Here is a 20,872-nt window from a genome sequence, read left to right on the forward strand (position 1 = left end):
GACATTTCATCAAGATTTCATATTTACAATATGAGACTGGGTCCCTCATAGTAATTTTGTTTATTTAGGTGACCTCTGCGTAATTTCAGTAATTTGGGGGTATTTGTTTGTAATTTTCCCAATTGTTTAATGGCGGAAGCTGCCAGTCCTTCCCAAAGGCTTCTATATAAACCACTCCTCTTACCTCAGCCTAACGTCTCAGCCAAAGTCATCGGTGCTCACACGAAGACGCCCATAATCTTCTTTCGCTTCAACATTTATCCATATCAACAAATCCACATATCCACAAAGCAGAGAGAGAGAGAGAGAGAGAAGGTGGTGCATGTGTATGGAGATTTCTGCTATATTTCTGATATACACCATCATCTTCCTCTCTTCGTCATGCTTCCTCTTCCTCTCTTATCATCCCTCCATGAGGAAAAGACGACAACCTCAAGAACTCGCCGCCAAACTCCCTCCTGGTTCAATGGGTTGGCCTTACGTCGGAGAAACTCTTCAACTCTACTCGGAAAATCCCAATCGCTTCTTCGCTTCCAAACAGAAAAGGTTCCATATCTATCTCCCTCACACACACACACACACACACATATATAAACATAGCTCACTTCTTCTCATCAGTTTCTCACACACGTGTCTGTCTCTTAGCTTCCATGAAACCTATTATAACTTGAAGCTTTTTGTGCTGCAGATATGGAGAAATCTTCAAGACGCACATACTAGGGTGTCCCTGTGTGATGCTGGCGAGTCCTGAGGCTGCGAGGTTCGTGTTGGTGACTCACGCGAACCTGTTCAAACCCACATATCCTAAAAGCAAAGAGAGATTGATTGGTCCTTCTGCATTATTCTTTCACCAAGGAGATTACCATTTTCGCCTCAGGAAGCTCGTCCAGGCTTCTCTTTCCCCAGAAAGCATCAGAAAACTCATACCAGATATCGAATCCGCAGCCATTTCTGCTCTCCACTCCTGGGCTTCTCCTCCCGATCAAGTCATCAACGTCTTCCACGAGATGAAAAAGGTTTGTCTCAGTCTCTTCTGTTTCTGTGCTTTTGTCAGTTTTCTGTGAATATATAAAGATCACATGAACTGTTAGCTGAAAGAGGAAATTTTGAATTTGAGAGATTTTCAACTGTGGCATTGGGGTTAGTTTTTGGCTTATTCGTTGTAATTTATCACACGCATGGCGTTGGATTTTGTTTTCATTTGTGGGGCTACATACTAATAATTTCGATGCATTATTACTGCTTTATTATGTCCCCTTTGACAGTTCTCTTTCAACATCGGCATCCTGTCTGTGTTTGGTCACTTGGATAGCAATTATAGAGATCGGCTCAAGGAGAACTATACCATTGTAGACAAAGGTTACAATTCCTTCCCAACCAGCATCCCCGGAACTGCTTATTCCAAGGCTCTCCTGGTAAGAACTATTTCATTTCATGTACATATATACTACCTCTTGTCTTAATTATAAGAACTAGTTGACTAATTTAAGAAGATTAAGGAAATAAGTTAAGTTAAGTTAGTTATTTGTAATAAACAGGTGTTGTCTTTTCTAAAATATCCTTACTAATCAAATGTGTTAGTTAGAACTATTATTATTAGAAAAGCTACCTTGAAAAAAATATAAATATTAGAGATAAAATAGATTAGGCCTTATATTTATAATCAAAATAAAAGTTAGACAATGTCTTATAATAAAGATCGGAAGTAGTACCTTAATAAAATTTTACCCTAAATTACATATTGGTTGACTGTTCAATACATAATCATATTTTATATTAATTATAGTATTGATCTCAATGTATAATTTTTATATTAACACGAAAAAAAAGTGTTTATGCATACAGTAATAACTACATTCATAGGTAAAATAACATCCAACACTTCCTAATGTTATTTGCTAATACTATCCAACACCCTAACCTTATTTATGATGCATTCAACATCCTAAACTATAAATAGAATTAGGATGTTGGATGAAACTAAACAATATTATCAGGAGACTAGAAAAATAATATCAGAGTGCTGGATGCTACTTTATCTTACATTGATCTTTATACATAATAAACTTCTCTTTGTATCACTTTGATATGATATTGTAGTTTTGTCAATATTGAACTGATGTCAACAAAAGTACTGATATAATTTGTTATTGGGGGATTTTGGTGAAATATGTGAAGGCAAGGAAGAGAATAAATGACATAATTAGTGAGCTCATTAGGAAGTGGAAAGAGCAAAGGTTGATGGAGAATGAACTATTGGGGCACATGTTGAATTACAAGGACAACAAGGGCCAAGCTCTAAGTGATGATCAGATTGCTGATAACATAATAGGAGTCCTATTTGCCGCCCAGGACACAACAGCCAGTGTCCTCACATGGATCCTCAAGTATCTTCACGATGACCAGAAGCTTCTTGAAGCTGTAAAGGTAACATATCTATAAAGAGATTTGTCATATCCAAGTAGGCCATATCTATAAAACTGTGTTTGAATTTATATATTCAATAATAACATCGCTGTACGTGCGGTGTATTTAATCATTAACTGGTCAACAATAATTGCGATGCAGATAGAACAAATGGCAATTTACGAAGCCAACGAGCAAGGGAAGAAGCCCTTAACTTGGGGTCAGACTAGAAACATGCCCATTACATATAGGGTACGTGGTCCTACACTACTAACTACAGTTTCCTAGGTAGCTAGGTTTGAGGGTCCTGTTTTGTTTTTCGTGTTTCTTTCATGAATTGGTTTCCTCAACATCAGGATACTGTTTTAATTCGCAGGTGATACAAGAGAGCCTGAGGATGGCTAGTATTATTTCCTTTACCTTCAGGGAAGCTGTAGAAGATGTAGTGTACAAAGGTAAGATTATTATGAATTCTAGTCTTTTCGGTTCGACATAACTAATGTTAATTTGACTATGAATTGGTAAATAATATGTTTTACTATTAATTGACTGTTCAGGATATTTGATCCCCAAGGGATGGAAAGTGATGCCACTGTTCAGGAATATCCATCATAATCCAGAACTTTTCCCCGCTCCTCAAAGTTTTGACCCATCCAGATTTGAGGTAGGCTGCATATATGAAGAATAAATAAAAACTATAATTTGATTTGATTTTTCTTTTACAGAGGAAAATCTGAATTGCATTTTGATTCGTGTATGGATCATGCAGGTTCCTCCAAAGGCCAATACGTTTATGCCATTTGGAAATGGAGTACACTCTTGTCCTGGAAATGAGCTGGCCAAGTTGAATATGCTCATCTTTATCCACCATTTGGTGACCAAATTTAGGTATATAACTCTTTTATCCTTCATTACTCTGAATTTTTTTTCCCAAAAAATAATCATACACCTATTTTTTAATTAGTCTCATATTTCTTGTAAAATTCGATAAGTTTCATAGATAATAAAATTAGACATGTATATTACTTATAATTTTAAACAGTATAAGAAGGGTGATTAATAATTTTTTGCTTGGTTTGCAGGTGGGAACTGATGCGAAATGAGAAGGGAATTCAATACAGCCCGTTTCCAGTGCCTCTACACGGTCTTCCTGCAAGATTTTGGAAGAACTAATTAATTAATTATATATATATATATATGTTATTATTGGTCTTCTTTTTAATTACTTCTCCGGTCCTAAATATGAAACTCATTTTGTCGTACAAAATTGCACTACAAAATTTGTTTTATATTTAGGACTGAGAGAGTATTAATTTACTATTTACATATTGCATTCCACTACCTATAAAAAGCCCCTTCCATATATATATGAATCCATCCTCCTTAATTAACCCGACTCGACCCGAACAAAGCCTCTAGTTTTTTCAAGTGAGGTTCATTTATATATCTAAGGTCTTCCATGTAACGCCTTCGCTATTATTTGTACGTTTCTACCTATTGTAATTGTGAGTGCTGAGATATTATAAATATATGCACAGTTTCAAGTATGCATTTATTCTCAGTGTATGCTGTTTTATTAATGATTAATACATAATTGATTTTTTTTGTAACTACGCTATATTAGAAATTTAAATTTTATTATTTGTATCCAAAAAAAATTTAATTTTATTAATATATACACAGTTTCAAGCATGCATTTATTTCGGGAAGATTTTAAATTAGGAAAAAGTATCAACAATTATTTTGGAAGCGCAATAGACAAGTTTGTTTTCTTCACAACATTTTTAAATTCTTAAAATTTTTAATATTATCAATATACCAGTCCGTTAATTTTGACTCTAAATTTTTCCCTTTTTACTCTGACCTTACCCCAAGTATTTGTCTCCTCTATTCCATCACGTTCACATACTGTTAATGAACATATGAAAACGATTAATAAAATTTGTATTTGTTATACACTTGACACATATGTCATAATTGTAATTAATTTATTTTGCAAGTTTTTAATGTACGAGGTTGGTGTTACAATGCAAATAAATATCTTTTTATAAGCAACGTTAGAGCTCATCACGTTGATCAAAATGTTAATTAAAATTAGTTAAAGACAATCAATGTGTAGAAATTATAAGTTCTTTCTCTAAAATGTCTTTATTTATGAGGGGAGAGAGTATAAGAGAGAGAATAATAAAATTATTATAATAAAGAAAATTATGAAAGAGAGAAAATATGTGATGGAGAGATGATTGTTTGAAAAAATGAAATAATAAATATATTAAGTATCAAAATAAATAATTAATGAGCACAAAATAGAGAATTATCCACAAAAATTTAAGACAACATACATATGTTACTTATATTTAGAGACAAGAAAGAGATAATAGTTGTTGTTTATAAAATGAAATGGTTAGAGTAATATATTGTTAGATCGCAAAAAAATTAATAATTTATATTCAACACAAAAAAACTTAACAAATCAAACTATTTATAAATTATAAATAAATAATGATAAAAAAATTACCCTATTGGGAGAATCATCGATGGTACGATTCATGACAAGTGTCTCCAAAGGAAAATAACGTTAACACGCAACGATGAACCAGAAGCAAAATCGGGGCTACGTTTCTGTGGTGGAGAGTGCATACGGAATGACGTTGAGGTTCACGATCTGTCGTTCAAAAAGAGCCACGTGTTCCAAGCGAATCAGGCAGCGCCAAAGGAAGATCCACCCTTAGCTATACGGATCTGTTGGTCGTTGGTTTACAGCTAATATTAAAAAAAACACGAAGGAATGAATGAAGGTAAAATCCAGGTCCAAAAAGAATGAAGGTAATTATTCTTTTCCATATAATTATGAAATTTATCTTAAAAACGTGCGTGTTGTGATTTACGTACTTTAAAAAATGTCTCTCGCCACTTGACGGGTGAAGTGTAAATAATACTCCCCGTTCATATACAAAAGTTTCACTTTTATATTATGTTTGGATGGAGAGAAAATTAAGGAAGAAAGAAAACTAGGAAGGAAAATAGAGAGAAAAGTGATTTTTTTTCTTGTTTGGATGAGGGAAGAAAAGTTGGGGAGAAAATGAGATGGGTCCCATAACCCATTTTCCTCCCAATTTTTCTCGAGAAAACGAGAAGAAAACGTATTTTTCCTTTCTACTCTTACATATGTTTTTTCAACAAAATAGTACTTATTTATTTTTTTCACTTTATTTATTATTATCAAGTCTTTCTTCTGTGTTTGTTTAATTGAAAAATAAAATAACTAAAATTACAAAAATCCTTCTAAAATGAATTGAAAGGAAAAACAAGTAGATTTATTGTTTTGGTTTTTTTTAGCATTACGTTACACAAAATATCTTTTTTTTTTCTTACAAAATTATTTGATATTAAAATGTAATAACATGATAATATATCTTTATCAAATAATTTAATTTTAAATTATATGATTATGTTAATATAAATATGGTTTTTCATTATGATATTTAATTTGATTTTAATCAAAATATATTTTGATATAATAGAAAGGGTATTTTAGTCATCTATATATTTACTTATTTTCTTTCTTTTCTGTTTTCTTTTGTCCATCCAAACATAAGAGGTGATAATATTTTCTCTCCAATTTTCTCTTCTCTCGATTTTCTCTCCTCTTATTTTCTTTCCTCTCAACTTTTCTTTCCTTCCAAACAGAGGGTTAAAGATAGATCTAATCCAAAATATAAGTTTTATTTTTGAGTTTATCTGAATATTTATTAGTTTTTTTTTATTTTACTCTTAGTTCACTGTATTTAGTAATATCTCACACATTAATATTACCCCATATATTCTCTTTCATAATTTTTTTTTATCTATTGCCTTTCATTTACTCTCTTAATAAATAAGAACAAATTTGAAAAAAAAAATCTATTTCTGACTTATTTATTTGAAAAAAAAATCTATTTCTGACTTATTTATTATTTTTAACTAATTTTAACTGTTAGTTTGTTAAACGTGATTTAGTTATTTAAAACATATATATAGGACCGAAGGGAGTAATAACTAGAATTCAAGTACTAAAAAAAAAATGCAACCAAACGTATTTATTATTTTTATATGATTAATAATTTTTAAGTGGGGATTGATATTTCAAAAGGAACAAAGGCTGTTCATATTTGGTGGAAGAGGGGGGACCAAAATTGTTTCATTGGACCTTCAGGATTTCATTATGGGTGTGGCTCCAAAAGTGAATTCGAGAAGGGCCTGTCGACTCATTGTAAATTATTTAAAATTAAAATTAAAATTTTTTAGATAATAATTTAGTGCCGGAATAAAGGACCTAATTACGCTTATCATTGCAATAAGTATTAAAACTGCCTTCAGAAGAAGATGAAGCTAATGATTATGTGGACTAGTCGTATGAAAATTTTACGATAAATAAAAAGTTACAGGTTCAATCCACTTGTAATATTAAAATTTTAGTGTATGCCTTTCTATTTTTCTTCTTTTTTTTTTTGGGAAGAAAGAAAATAAGGGAAGCAGCATAACATCAAGAAAACAAAACAAGGATAAAAGACAAAGGAAACAACACATGACAGAGATGATCTGTTGGTGCCATATTTGGCATCCTTTCAACTTCACCCACAAGAAAACCAATAGCCTAAATTAATGCTGCGTCCACATGAACCCATCCCCATCTACGGGCTGTGTCCGTTGCATCACTTATAACTCTCACCACCCCACTCTTGTAACGTCTCATGAAGGAAATCCCAAATCTTCCAAAAATTACTTTTACATTACGGGAAAATAGTCTCAGGTCCTATTTGGTAGAAAGTATCAAAAATCAGGGATAGGAATTGGGATTGGGATTGAGAAAATCTATTAAAAGAATATTTAGTATAAGAGATTGCTTGTTATATGAGATTAGCTAAACCTATGTATGTGGGATTAGGGAATACCATTGGAAAGTGGTATTCTCCAGTCCTACTTTTATGGGTTTGCTTAATTTCATATAACAAATAATTACTCGTATAAATAATACTTTAAATGGTTTTTTTCAATTGCAATTACAATCTATATCCCTTATTTTCAATACTTCGTATTAAACGGGACCTTACATTTACTTTGTATAACGCACAATCATTTAATATAAGCTAAAAAAAACACCGTTAGATCCCATTTGTTACGAAGCATATTTAATAATGAGAGATGAGGATTGAAATTATAACTGAGAAAATCTATTAAAAAAATGCTTAATATGAGTAATTGCTTGTTATCTGAGATTGAGCAAATCCATGTAAATGAAATTGAAGAATACCATAGAGGGAATAGATATTCTCCAATCCTAAATAGCAAGCAATCCCTCTAATTAAGTACTTTTTTAATATGTTTTCTCAATTGTAATATCAAGTTTTATTTATAATTTTCAATACGAATGGAACCCTAATTGCTTTTAGATTGTAGGTCAGGTCAGTGTTTTTGAGGTTTCGCTAGACAAGGAAATAACTCCAATAAAATCTTATGTGTAGGGACTTCAGTGTGAGTTATATAAAAATAAATTTCATGTTAAATAAAGTTAAACTAAAAAAAGAGGTATATAGGTAGAAAAAGATTCACGGACTAATGTGTCAAGATTTTAGATTATGTCATACTCCAATATTCAAATTTTTTGTTATAGTTAATATTACCTCCGATCCTAATTATAAGAGTTAGTTGACTAATTTGAGGAGATTAAAAAAGAAAGTTAAATTAGTTATTTATAATAAATATATGTTGTCTTTCCTAAAATATCTTTGCTAATTAAGTGTATTGGTTGTAACTACCATTGTTATGAAGATTATCTTGAAAAAAATACATAAATATGAGAAACAAAGTGGGTTGGGATCTTATATTTAAAATCAAAATAAAAGTCAAACAAGATCTTATATTAAGAAGGTAGTAATTAATAACTGAGAATTAATTAATTACGTCTTGAAAATGAAAAAAAGGAGGCAAGGTCACAAAACTACAAAAATCCGCTGAATGAGACTGACAATACATTTTAGTTATCTTATTATCTACGCACCGGTAAAGAGCACAGCCACACATGAAGCTTTCATAGGCAACCACATTTTTCTCAAGAGACCTCGCTTAGGATCAAGCCATTATTTAGCATGCCATAAAAGGAAAAAAGGTCCTGATAATTAGGGATTACTTACCTTAATATGAGTGAAAACACCAATCAAATTCCAACAATTCACGGCTCTGGCTTATACTCTTAAATTTTTTTTTGTTACTTAAGAATTTATCAACCCTTTAGCGCACACTCTGGAATCCTCTACAAGTAAGTTTGAGATGACAGCTTGATCCAAAAATTTCAAAATATTAATTATTTTTCCGTGAACATTATTATTTTTTCAATTATAAGGACAAATAGAATTGAATTCACAACCTCTTATTTACAAAAGAAGCTTTCGTGCTACTGTGTCACATAGACACTGGCTCAAAGTATGGATTCTACTAGCTAACCTTTTTTTTTTCTTTTTTTTTTGGCCAGCTAGTCTTTTCTACATGTATATATTACATACTTATTTTACAGCTAGCCTTTCCAGTTCTAATTATAAGACCTCATTTATAGATTACAAACGAGATCTTATAATTAGAACCGTAGGTAGTACAAGTTCATGCAAATGTAGGAATCTTCTTCTTGCTAGTTAGTAGTTACAACCTTTTTTTTGGCTAGGTACAAGTATTCTCATATTGAAGGTAATCATATTCAAACTGTTGTCGGGTACTAAATATAAATATCTTTTTTAGTAAAAATTTGAATATTTGTTTGTCATGTTGTTGTTGCTGTGAATGACTAATTTTTGTGCTAGAATCAATTCTCACGTTGGTCTTGCTGGCTACACCTGAATCTGAAAGTTTATTTTCCATGGGCCTTGAAAATCCATCAATGTTTTGCCCGGGATCTGTTTGGGCACATAAAATATGTCTCGTATTCATATACCCAAAGAAAATTAATGGGCCATGGCCCATGTTAGTTTGGAATGATCTATGAAAGAAAATGCCTCACAAAACTGAACCTTAACGTCGCCCCAGAAATTTCCTCTATTTATTTTCTCTCGTGTAATTTATTTTTCAAAGAATTTAAACACTAAGTAAAGACAAACAGTTATTGATTCCAATTTCCTCATGCTTGGTTGGCATCAAATAATCAATTGAAGTTCATTGCATGATATTGTGAAAGCTTGCTGGAAAGCTAAGTTGAAATTTATGGAGATATATTCTTTTTTCCACCAAAAAAAATAATTTGAATAGCATACGAATGCACGCGTTTGTGCTTTGGTCAATAAGTGTAATTTTTGTCTGGAAGTTTAAAAAGTCAAACAAGCAAAGAGCACTGGGAATAATGAGGAACTTTCCAAATCTAATGTTGAATAGTTCTTCTACCAGGGAAAAAACATAAAGAATAATAATCCATTCTCCTTGGGTAAAACTTGAGATGCCATGAAGAAAAGTACATATTACCCCTGTTATTCTAAGTTCCCGTGTGTGATACGAAATATTGAGAATGAGATGTAAGAATTGGGTTTAAGATTAGAAAAAACCATTAAAATAGTATTTAGTATGAGTAATTGGTAATTAGATGGGATTTGACAAACCCATAAAAATGGGATTGGAGGATAACACATCGCTTCCTAGTATTTTTAATCCCACCCGCGTGAGTTTATTTAATTTTATATAATAAGGAATCTTTCATACTAAACACTTTTTTTATAGATTTTTTTAATCTTAATTGTAATCTTTACTCTCTATTTTCAATGCTTCTTACCAAATGAGACTTAAATGTCCAAATTGGTTGAAAAGTTTATTTTGATCTTAATTATAAAACTCCAATTTTTTTATTTTTTATTATTTATTTTTTTTCCTAAACTACCACCATTGATTATTCAACAAGCATAGTTTAGAAAACAGATAATTAAAAGAGATAATTCAAGAAAATCACCACATTTTTTTAAATAATTAATTTATTAAAATTTTTATATTTAAGACATAGAGAGATTACATTATTTTGCTTGTTAAGGTTCCTTGGAATATTACACTTAATTACAACAGTCGTGTTTAATAAAGCAAACTCATTATATTTATTATGTCAAATTTTTTAATTACACATAATTATTTTTTCCTATTTTTTTATGTGGGTTTAATTATATTAAATGATAATATTTAAAAAAAGAACACATAACTATATGTAATTGAAGAACTTGACAAAATTGATATAAGAATCTTGGTGTAAGTATTGTTCTTTGATAAAATATTTTTTTTGGGGCCGAGACTTTGATAAAATATTTTTTCTAAAAATATATTTAATAAAATATTTGAGTTTTGGCTTGTTACCATAAAATGAGGTATAAAAGGAAGCATGCAGTGGCCTTGATTGTGTGCGCGCCGTGCAGGTTCCTTGCTCCCACCGCCTTTGTGTTTGGTAAAGAGATTCTGCAGTTATTGTGCCCTTATCATTGTCTCTCAATTAATACATGTACCGGAAAAAACAGAAAACGACGCTTCATGGCTAACCAGACATCCATTAATATTATCAGTAAATAAAAAAAAATATCAGTTCCCACTAAACTTTTCAATTTTTACTATTCACACTTTTAATTTTAATTTTCAAAATTTTTCATCACTTGCAAGTTTTCATTCAATGTTAATCTTCAACAAAATTCTACATTATCATTCTACCCAGCAAAATTTTCAACATAAATTGTACTCTATTCATATTTCATGTATTAAATAAAAAACACTGAATAATATATTTATCCTATTTATAAGTTATTTTTTTAATTAATTATTATCAAATTTTTTTAGGAATGTTTTGATTATCAACAAGTATGTTTCCTTTTATTTTCTTGGCAAGAAAAACAAAGCATTGCAGTCAGGCCAAAAAAAAACAAAGCACTGCCGTAAATATATATACATATATATATCAAATCAATCAAGCAAATCAATCAAAAAAATTATACAGTGAAAAAATAGTGTAATAAAGTGGGAAAGTTCATGAGCATGTTGTACCGTGACTCCAAGCATGATCAGCTATAATGTCAACTCAACTCAACTTACACGCCACTCTACACAGTTCCATCACATGCCTTTTCCTTCCTCTTTCTTCTTCGCAACTCACCTCCATCATTTTCGTCACCTATTCAATAAAATTTAGAAAAAAATAAGAATAAATCCCTCGTTAAAAATTTAATTAACAAATAGAATTTGATTAATTACATAAAGAAAGATAGTTTACACAAAACATTATTTGTATTAACTTTAGAGATTTGAGAGAAATAAGGAGAAGAAAGACATAAATCAGATGTATTATTCATAACAGTTCACATGCTCGTACAATCATTGTAAGCCACTTAGGTTAACACTAATCATCCATTACACAAGAGTGATAAACAAACCCCCTAACCTATGAGGATTTTTGAGGTGGGAGACTCAAGTTAACCTCCTCCTTTCATGGTGAAGATTACATTATCTCACACCTTTAATCCATGCACAAAGACCCTATTTTTAGAGTCTCTCTTAACAATTTGGATATAGGGAATTAGTTTGCACATAGAGAAGATGACTTGCACATAAGATAATTTTATTTGCATAAGGGAAATTGAGTTGTACATCATACAAAAGAAGATCATTGCACACAAGGAAAGACAAGATGCATATAAAAGAAGTTAGCTTACACAAAATCCTTGGTTCCATTTGTTAATTAAATTTTCAATAGGGATTTATCTCTAATTTTTCCTAAAATTTAACCTCTCTGGAAACTAAGATATAGAGAAATTATGGCTGAATGTAAACTATACTACCTCCGGTTTTTAATATAAGACTCTATTTGACTTTTATTTTGGTCCTAAATATAAGACCATGATCTATTTTGTCTCTCATATTTATATATTTTTTTCAAAGTAATCTTTCTAATAATAAGAGTTTTAGTCAATACACTTGATTAGCAAGGATATTTTAGAAAAGACAACACCTATTTAGAACAAATAACTAACTCAACTTACTTCCTCAGTCTTCTCAAATTAGTCAACTGGTTTTTATAATTAGGACCGGAGGTAGTAGTTAATTTAATCTCATTCAACTGAGAAAAATATATTTTTCGTAATGAACTTTCAAGCAAGAGAGTAATACCTCCAATGAGACTTCTCGAGTTGTCGTTATATCTGTAGTTTTAAAATGCTCCTATAACGATTGTCTAATCACATAATATTATTATTACTACTAATAAAACTACTAGATGTGAGATGTCTGATCATAATTGGTTTATATAAATATTACCAGTGACTAATTTGAATAAATTAAAAAAAATTGTTAAGTTAGTTATTTGTAATAAATAGGTGTTTATTTATAATAAATATGTGTTGTCTTTCTTATAATATCCTTGCTAATTATGTGTATTAGCTAGAATTACCATTTGACAAGTGTAACTATTATAAGGACTATTTAAAAAAAATACTCCTCCAGTACTTAATATATGACCTAATTATTAAGTTAATTTTAGTCATAAATATAAGACCTATTTATCATATTTATTATTATTTTTAAACTATCCCTATGGATACTTTCTCAACCATAATCAAGGAAGGAAGGGAGGATATTAAGAAAGATGATTATAGTGTTTTATAAAAAAAATATATCATACTATTTTTATAATTAATTAACTTTCTTAATCTAATCAAATTAATTAAATAAGTTTTATATTAAAAGCCTAAAGAATAAACAAATACAAAAAATAAAATAAATAAAAAATTTATATTTAAAATTAAATTAAAAATCAACTAATTTTTATGGATATCCTGAAGCAAAACCATGAAGCAGGGCCAGAAAAAACATCAGAAGTTCAAACTAGGATGCTATGCCCACGGGCAAGTAATTGCCACGTGTAAGAATAAAAGCGGGACCCACATATCGGCCGCTCGAAGTGAGTTTGAGATTCAAAGATATTCGGGGCAATAAATAAAGCACAGAAGATCATTAACCCCAACCCTCACCATTTCCGTTGCAACCTCCTTCGCTCGCACTTTCTCTTTCTCTCTTTCCCTCCTTTCTTTCCCTCTTTTCTTTTTCTCTCTCCGCATTCTGTTACCAGCGTCGCAAATCCTTCTCTCTCTGTGAATTAGGGCAAATTAGATCTCTCTAAAGTCGATTCCATGAGATTCCTTCGTTTCAATGGCTGATCTTCGCCATTAGTTCAATTTCCGATTGGAGTCGTCTTCCTCTAGCTGCGGTTCCAGCTCCAGCATCGTATGGATTCCATTTCGACTGACAATGGTAGACCAAGCGCCTGGCATTTTCACATCGCGATCTATTTTGCCATCGGCTTCGTTGTGGCGAGAGTCTTTCTCGACAGATACATCTTCAGAGTAAGATTCTTTCGTTTTCGATGTCCCGAGCTTCTATTGGATTCTTGGAACTAGCTTCTTCGCTTGACTGAACAGCTCCGCTCTTGCTTCTCTCCGTATTTTGAGCATTTTGAATTCCGCATGGCTATTTTCTTTTTAAATATCTTAATGTGGTGGATCATATTTTGCTTCTTGCGTTTTCCATCGAGAATCTTGGCTCTTCTTCTTCTTCTTGCATTTTTTTATTCCTTTCCTTTTTCTACATTCAATTGCTTCAAGACAGAGTCGTAGTTTCTTGGAGTTTAATCGAATGAAGCTGGCGGTTTAAGGATCTTCAGTGGACCTGTCAACCTGACGTGTCTAAATAGCGAGTCATTATTCTCATGTTAAGTTTTTCAGTTATTTCTGTATTTTTTCAGCTGCTTCGTTACTGTTAGCCAGTGAGAGCTTGGCGTGAGCCGTATAAAGGTCTGAAAGCTGTGAATGACTGTTACATCTGTAAACTTTGGGCCACACTTTGCTGCGCTACTTTATTTTATACCATTAAAGAAGATCGAATTTTTACAGAGTTATAGTGGACATCTTTTTTCATTAAAATACGTTGGACTCCAGAAATTATCATCTTATCCAGATTGGCGCAGTAATGCCAGATGTTTTTTGTCATATAGAAGAATATCAACTCTTTATGTAAATTCCAAGGCAGAGCGACATGTTAGTATCATAAAAGACAACAAAAAAGACAGACATTGCGGATGGAAATCGTATTGGAAGCTGATCACAATTGTTCCAGGATAATATAGATGCACCATCAGTCTGGCTATTGTAGCCAAGCATTGTCAAGTTTAGGGGAAAATGCAGTTGCTAATAGTATACTTGTTCTGTTCTTTGGATTGCCTACGAATACTTAATTATTTCATTGTTCCTCTCTCTTTTGAGTTGCCAGTTTCCAATAACGAGATTGGTGAATTAGCGGATCTCTCCTTTTGCTTCTCTCCCCCCCTCCCAAACCCTCTCTCTATTTCTATCTCTAATATTTCCTGTTTGACCCCTTTTCTTTCCAAGAATGTCAATGCTTTGGTCGTTTAACATTTTCATCTTCTGTCAGCTTGAGTAACAGATGCAATTTATTTGGTTGGTGGGCTTTAGTTTCTTGTCTTTGTAATACGTCATAGGAAGTAAAAAGAAAAGATGCACAGTTGTTGGTAAAAGGACTAAAGCAGAATATTTCCAATCCACAATATTTGGATGAAGGTAATGTGAGCTGAAAATATTCCAGTGTAAAGGAAGTATCCATCTGTCTTTATAGGGACAAGGCTTAAACAAATGGATTTCTTTTCTAACGTGTTTTCTTGTCAAGCCAACATTATGTTTTAGCAAAATTTACAGCACCTTGGGAATCTTCTGAATACTTCTTTCTTTCGTGTTGTGTGTATGGACTGTCTTGGCGTCCTGTGGCACAATCATTTATGCAAGCAATTTTCATTTTTCTTCTATTGTTGTATATTATAATATATTGTAACCATATAAGTTTATTCAAACTCCTTTTGATTCCTTAGTTTGTTGTTTTGTTGCTTACAGTGGTTGGCCATCAAGTTGTTGACCAAGGGTCGTGGGCGTTTAAGGATGAATAAGGCAACAGAATCAAAGATTGTAAAATGCTCCGAATCAATGTGGAAGCTAACCTATTATGCCACCGTGGAATTTTATGTTCTTAATATTAATTATCTAGAGCCCTGGTTCAGAGATATAAAATTATACTTCGATAGCTGGCCAAATCAAGAGTTGAAGTAAGTAATTATAGTCTAGCTTGTTGAACAGACATCCGTCCTCCCAATGAATTTTATTCCATATCCAAAAGAGATTAATTTTTCACTTTCATATGCAAACCTCACTATTGTTTTTCACTTTCATTATTAATTTTCTTGATCTACAAGAACTTTTAGTGCATGTTATCTTGTCTATTCTGTACTGAATTTTCAATGCTGCTGTCACACAATGCATAGTATGAAAACTTAGATTAAAAAGCAGACAACTTAGGTGGTAGATCCGTGGGGATGAGTTGATGTTTATGGGAGTTATAGGAACGTGAGGATTTGGTGTTATTCTGATTTTGGTTTGAAAATTTTACAGGTCCGACATATAGTTATTTTGATATGGTTGCATATCGGTACATAACTAGTCTGATATTTGAAGAGTAGTCAAAACAGTACGCAGACATGTGGCTCATTTCCTTAAATAAACATGCATCTGGTTATTTTGTGCGGTTCACTGGCCGCAGCTTAATACCAACCAGTGAGCTTCAATAAAAAATTCCTTCTTTCTTCTGATTGAATGTCACTGGTCGGTATTGATTTTAAAAAGATGATCAACTTCATAGTTGTGCTTTGCACTCACCATTGGATAGCTTTTTAATTATCATATGCGTTCTGTTCCATTTCTCATTTCAGGAATCCACTTAAGATTTTCTATATGTGCCAATGTGGGTTCTACCTCTACAGCATTGCTGCTCTTCTGAGGTGGGAGACTCGAAGGAAGGATTTTTCAGTGATGATGTCTCATCATATTATTACTGTTATCTTGATTGGAACATCATATGTGACAAGGTAATTAGTTTTTTTTGCATTTGAAGGATTCATTATTACATGGAACTTAGTTCTTTACATGTACTTGTGCATATGCTTGGATGATTCATCGTGGTTGTTTATGTTGCATGCTTATTGTTGATTTTCATGTGGCACAACTCAAGGCAGCTCTAGAAGTTGTTTATAACATATAGCACAGTCCCCGCAATTGGGGTCTTGCATCTGAAAGATGGGATGCTTAATTGTAGGTTATTTAAAATTGATAGTAATTTCTTCCTACAGCTACCATTGTAGTTTTTTTATTTTCATTTGTTATGTTGTTTTTCTTAATTGTACTAACAGATCCTTTCATGCGTATGTTCATTCATGTCACATGGAGGGTTATGTTTGATTGTATTGCAAAGTTGCTACGCATCTGTTTATTCAAGCCACGTAACCAGAGCAGAAATGTAATACTGAAGCCTATGCCTCTTGTTTTTGCAACTTTTTAATCCAGGTGGAGGTATTATGTGACCACCGGATGTGTATAACGTTAAGCTTGTAATTGATTGGTATAATAAATTTACCATCATCAATACCCAAGCATTTTGGTCTTGGTGGAAACATTATCTCATTTTATGCAAAGCATTGTCTTCTTTCTGCTCTTTTTCATTTTTCTTTTTAGTCTTTTCTTGGTCTTGCATCATGGGCAAACAGATTTAGATAAGCAAAAATATCAAAAATAATTGTAAGGTGCTGCTTTTACAGTTTTTTCAGGATTGGCTCTATAGTCCTTGCCCTTCATGATGCAAGCGACGTATTCATGGAAGCTGCAAAGGTTTTCAAGTACTCCGGGAGAGAATTTTTTGCAAGTGTGTTCTTTGGATTCTTTGCCTTTTCATGGCTGATGCTTCGGCTAATTTTCTATCCATTTTGGGTTATTAGAGCATCAAGGTATATTTTCAGTTTTAGTAAATTGATTGTACTTTGTTTTGTCTTGGCTGCACTTCTAATCATCTCTGCACTTCACTTTATTTTCAGCTATAAGATTCGCGATTGCTTAAACCTAGCAGAGGACTATCCCAAGTTTCTGTACTATCTCTTTAATACATTGCTCATAATGCTGCTCGTGTTCCATGTATACTGGTGGATTCTCATATGTGCGATGATCTGTAAGCAACTGAAAAATAGAGGAAAAGTCGGTGAGGATATAAGATCAGGTGAATCAATTTCTTTAATTCAGATTCAATATATCCGTGTTTTTAGCTTAAGAAATTAATCTATGGTCGGGATGTTAATTTTTATTGTTGTCTTCCTTCTCTCAATTGCGGAGATAATAAAGATAAACTTTTGTCACATTCAGAAGTATACAAGTTTTGGCAAATGTGGAGAGATTCAAAAGCCCAATCTGCAAATCTTCATGGTTGGTTAATGATAACTGCGCCTCTTAATTCTGGGGTGCCTTTAACTAAACTACTCCCTGAGGACATATAGTGATAGTCCCTACAAGTTTTAATTACATCTAAAACCTTGTGATAAGACTTGTAATTAGGGACACAACAAATCTAAAAATTAAGGACAAGTTCCAATGCAAAAAATGACAATGAGGTCTAGGCTGCTCACTTGTTATTAGGATTTTGAGTAATCATATTCTTTGGGACCTAGTAGTGAGTTTCCCAAACTTTTTCTAGAATTCCCCTTATATAGGATCAAAATTATATTTTTCTCAATAAAGATGCACTTTCCAGTAATGACATTTAATTGAGGGTAGAACTATAAAGAAAAAACAAATTTCTAGATATAAACTAGAATTCAGTGTTTTATAATTAAGAGACAGAGGGAGTAGAATGTAAACCTATATTTTACATGAAATCTAATGTGAGCCGTAGTGTGTATGCTTTTGAATGCTGTGGTTTTTCTGTGGATTTCAAATTATATATTGAGCATCGTCTTATAGGCTGCATTTTGACATCATATGCGCTGGCTTAAAACAGGCCACTGGCCACAGTAGGTGTTTTCAGAAATTAAAAGGGTAAAGGGGTAGAACAGCTTGCCTGCTGCTGGGAGTCTAAAATGTAAAAACTAATGGAATGGGGCATGGTTCCCCGTCATTTTGAGACTGCTAATAGCCTCTTGCCTTTATATAATGAAATGGCTCTGATGTGAGGGAAGAAAATGTAATCTTGAGAGCTGAACGAGATCAAGGGGAGGGTTTTAAGGAAACATTCTAAAATTCCTATCCCGTATGCCCCTCATGTTTTGTGTTTATTCAATGAGAAGTTAATGATATAAGCTGATTTGATTCAATCACTTGTTGTCTTCTGATCGTCTTTCATTTTGCTGAAGAAATCGGTCTTTTTTTTTAAAATCTTTTTGGGTGCAGATTCAGAGAATGATGATTAGATGGAGATTTTTGTCTGACAATCTTTGAGAGTTTATTTTGCTATCGCTGATGTTAGCTCTGCAGATGCTGCTTTTGACATGTTGGTAGATTTCCTGGATACGGGTTGGTCAGTACAGCCATTTGAAGAGGGCTGAAAATTTAGTTTCAATTTTTCATTGGTTACTGGGTAAAAGGAGGTAGGAAGACCATCCAGCACATTCTGCTTCTTCCATTTTTGCTGTATAAATTAGTGCTTCCTGTATAATTGTTTTCTTTCAAACAAACCTGCTTAGATTAGTTGGAGGTTGAAATGTTGAATGATAAATAGCAACAAAAGAATATTAAGGAAGAAAAAAATGAGGAAACAAATTTTTGCCGTTATTCTACTTCCTCGGCATGTCCATTGGAGCTGTAACTTTTGCAGGAACGTGCCTTAATTGCCGTCTGGGTGCGATAATTACTCTGAAGTGATGATAATATGAATTTATACATAATATCTCAAACTGTATGCATTACGGTAAATAAATGAAAAGGACAATTCATCACAATATTTGTGGGTTAAAAGGGAATACAACGAAGTGGACTTTCCCGGTGAGGAAGTTGGGAAGACAAGGTGAAGACGCAATTGAAAGTTGGCATTATTTAATGTAAAAAATAGAATTCGGGGGGTTATGCCAGCTAAAACATGTTGACCCACTGTAGGCCGCGGGCTAAGCGTGGTGGGCTGCATTAGCCCACTTCCAACTAAGCCTTCATACTCTTTTTACAGCTGTGTTTTAGGCTTTTAAACCCCATCATCATGCTTTGAATTTACTCAGCTTAGTTGAAAACGTGAGATCTTTCATTTGACTGTGGTTCTAGTATTAATTCCCATGAGAAAAATACTTTCTTAGCACTTTACTGTTTCATGAGCTGTGCACTTCCGACAAGCCGGGTGAACAAATTATACATATGCCATTTGACCCACCTTACACATTGATTCCGGCCAATGCCCACTGTTAATCAACATTGACTGATCAACCGCCCGATGAAGGAAAACAACTTCTTTATGTCAATATTTTAATATTTATCAGTCAAATTCTGTTAGATTTGCAAGTAAACCTCTCATATTTACCAGTCAATTTTTAAATTCACAAATAAATATCTTAAATTTACTAGTAAGTTTGCTTGCTAATTATTTCTTCAAATTTTACGTATTGATTTACAATTCAACTCCTTATATTTATAAGTCATCCTCTTAAATTTATGCGTCCAATTTCAAAATTTACAACTTATAAGAATAAAGAATACTAAGATCCAATTATAAATTATTAAAAAAAGCTTAAAATATCGTAGATAGAAAAAGTGCACATAGCTTTCAGCATTCTACACTTAACTAGACCCAAAAAAAAAAAAACAGAGAAATTAAAAGGAAAAGCAGGCTCATAATTAACCCATTTTCAAGCCCCTTTTCAGGCTCTTAAACCTAATGCTTACAGTAGTTTTTTAATAGCAAGAGGCATCAATACTACAATTTTAATCTTTTGGGATAAATTTGCATCTTTAAAAACTTTCAGATGCCTAAGATTTCTAAGTGAAAGCTGTTGAGACAAATTTATATTTTAATCCTATTTAAAAATACTATTTCTTCCAAAAAAGGAATTTTGGGGGGGGGGGGGAGTAATATACCTGAAGCATGTTAAGCGGACCCATTCAAAAGTATATTCTTGTAATATGTGTAAGCAAGGTAATTCAGTGCTTGTTTAGAATGGTGATTAGAGCGTTCAAAAGTACCTTTTTAATTGTGATTTGCGATATGCAAGATAACTACACGGGAGAAATTTTGTATCAACTTAGGTTCTGTTTGAATTAGCAGTAGAAAAAGTAATTTATTTTTTATTAGGTTTTTGAAAAAGTTACATTAAGTAAAAGTTAAATTGGATAATATGATTTATATTTGAATTGTTTTTTTTATAAATAAGCATGACGTAAGTAGAAGTTGTTCAGATTATTATTAAATAAGTAAATTTAGCTTGTAAAATAGTAAAAAAAAAAGTATGACTTTTATTAAATAATAAAATATGAAAAAAATGTCAAGTGTACATAATATAATAATTTTCATTTATTAATAGAAAGAAGTTTTATTTAATGAATAAAATATATTTAAATTAGAAATTATAGTA

General features: G+C 32.2%; 2 protein-coding genes across 2 annotated transcripts; both read left to right on the top strand.

Moving 5' to 3' along the window:
* Window positions 1-247: 247 nt before the first annotated feature.
* Window positions 248-3,747, top strand: LOC114737368 (abscisic acid 8'-hydroxylase 4). Its single transcript, XM_028925291.1, has 9 exons — window positions 248-546; window positions 689-1,016; window positions 1,266-1,415; window positions 2,179-2,427; window positions 2,569-2,658; window positions 2,783-2,861; window positions 2,964-3,070; window positions 3,176-3,294; window positions 3,489-3,747. Exons 1-9 carry the CDS (start codon window positions 323-325, stop codon window positions 3,577-3,579), a joined length of 1,437 nt encoding a protein of 478 aa, XP_028781124.1. The 5' UTR covers window positions 248-322; the 3' UTR covers window positions 3,580-3,747.
* A 9,692-nt stretch (window positions 3,748-13,439) lies between these two features.
* Window positions 13,440-19,091, top strand: LOC114737362 (LAG1 longevity assurance homolog 2-like). The gene is made up of 6 exons (XM_028925282.1): window positions 13,440-13,787; window positions 15,345-15,553; window positions 16,214-16,369; window positions 17,096-17,281; window positions 17,369-17,547; window positions 18,711-19,091. The coding sequence occupies exons 1-6, from the start codon at window positions 13,671-13,673 to the stop codon at window positions 18,728-18,730; spliced, it is 867 nt and encodes a 288-aa protein (XP_028781115.1). The 5' UTR covers window positions 13,440-13,670; the 3' UTR covers window positions 18,731-19,091.
* The last annotated feature ends 1,781 nt before the right edge of the window (window positions 19,092-20,872 follow it).

Source organism: Neltuma alba, unplaced genomic scaffold (genome assembly GCF_004799145.2).
Source record: "Neltuma alba isolate B1F8T4 unplaced genomic scaffold, ASM479914v2 tig00013436_pilon, whole genome shotgun sequence".
In the NCBI taxonomy this organism is placed as follows: Eukaryota; Viridiplantae; Streptophyta; class Magnoliopsida; order Fabales; family Fabaceae; genus Neltuma; species Neltuma alba.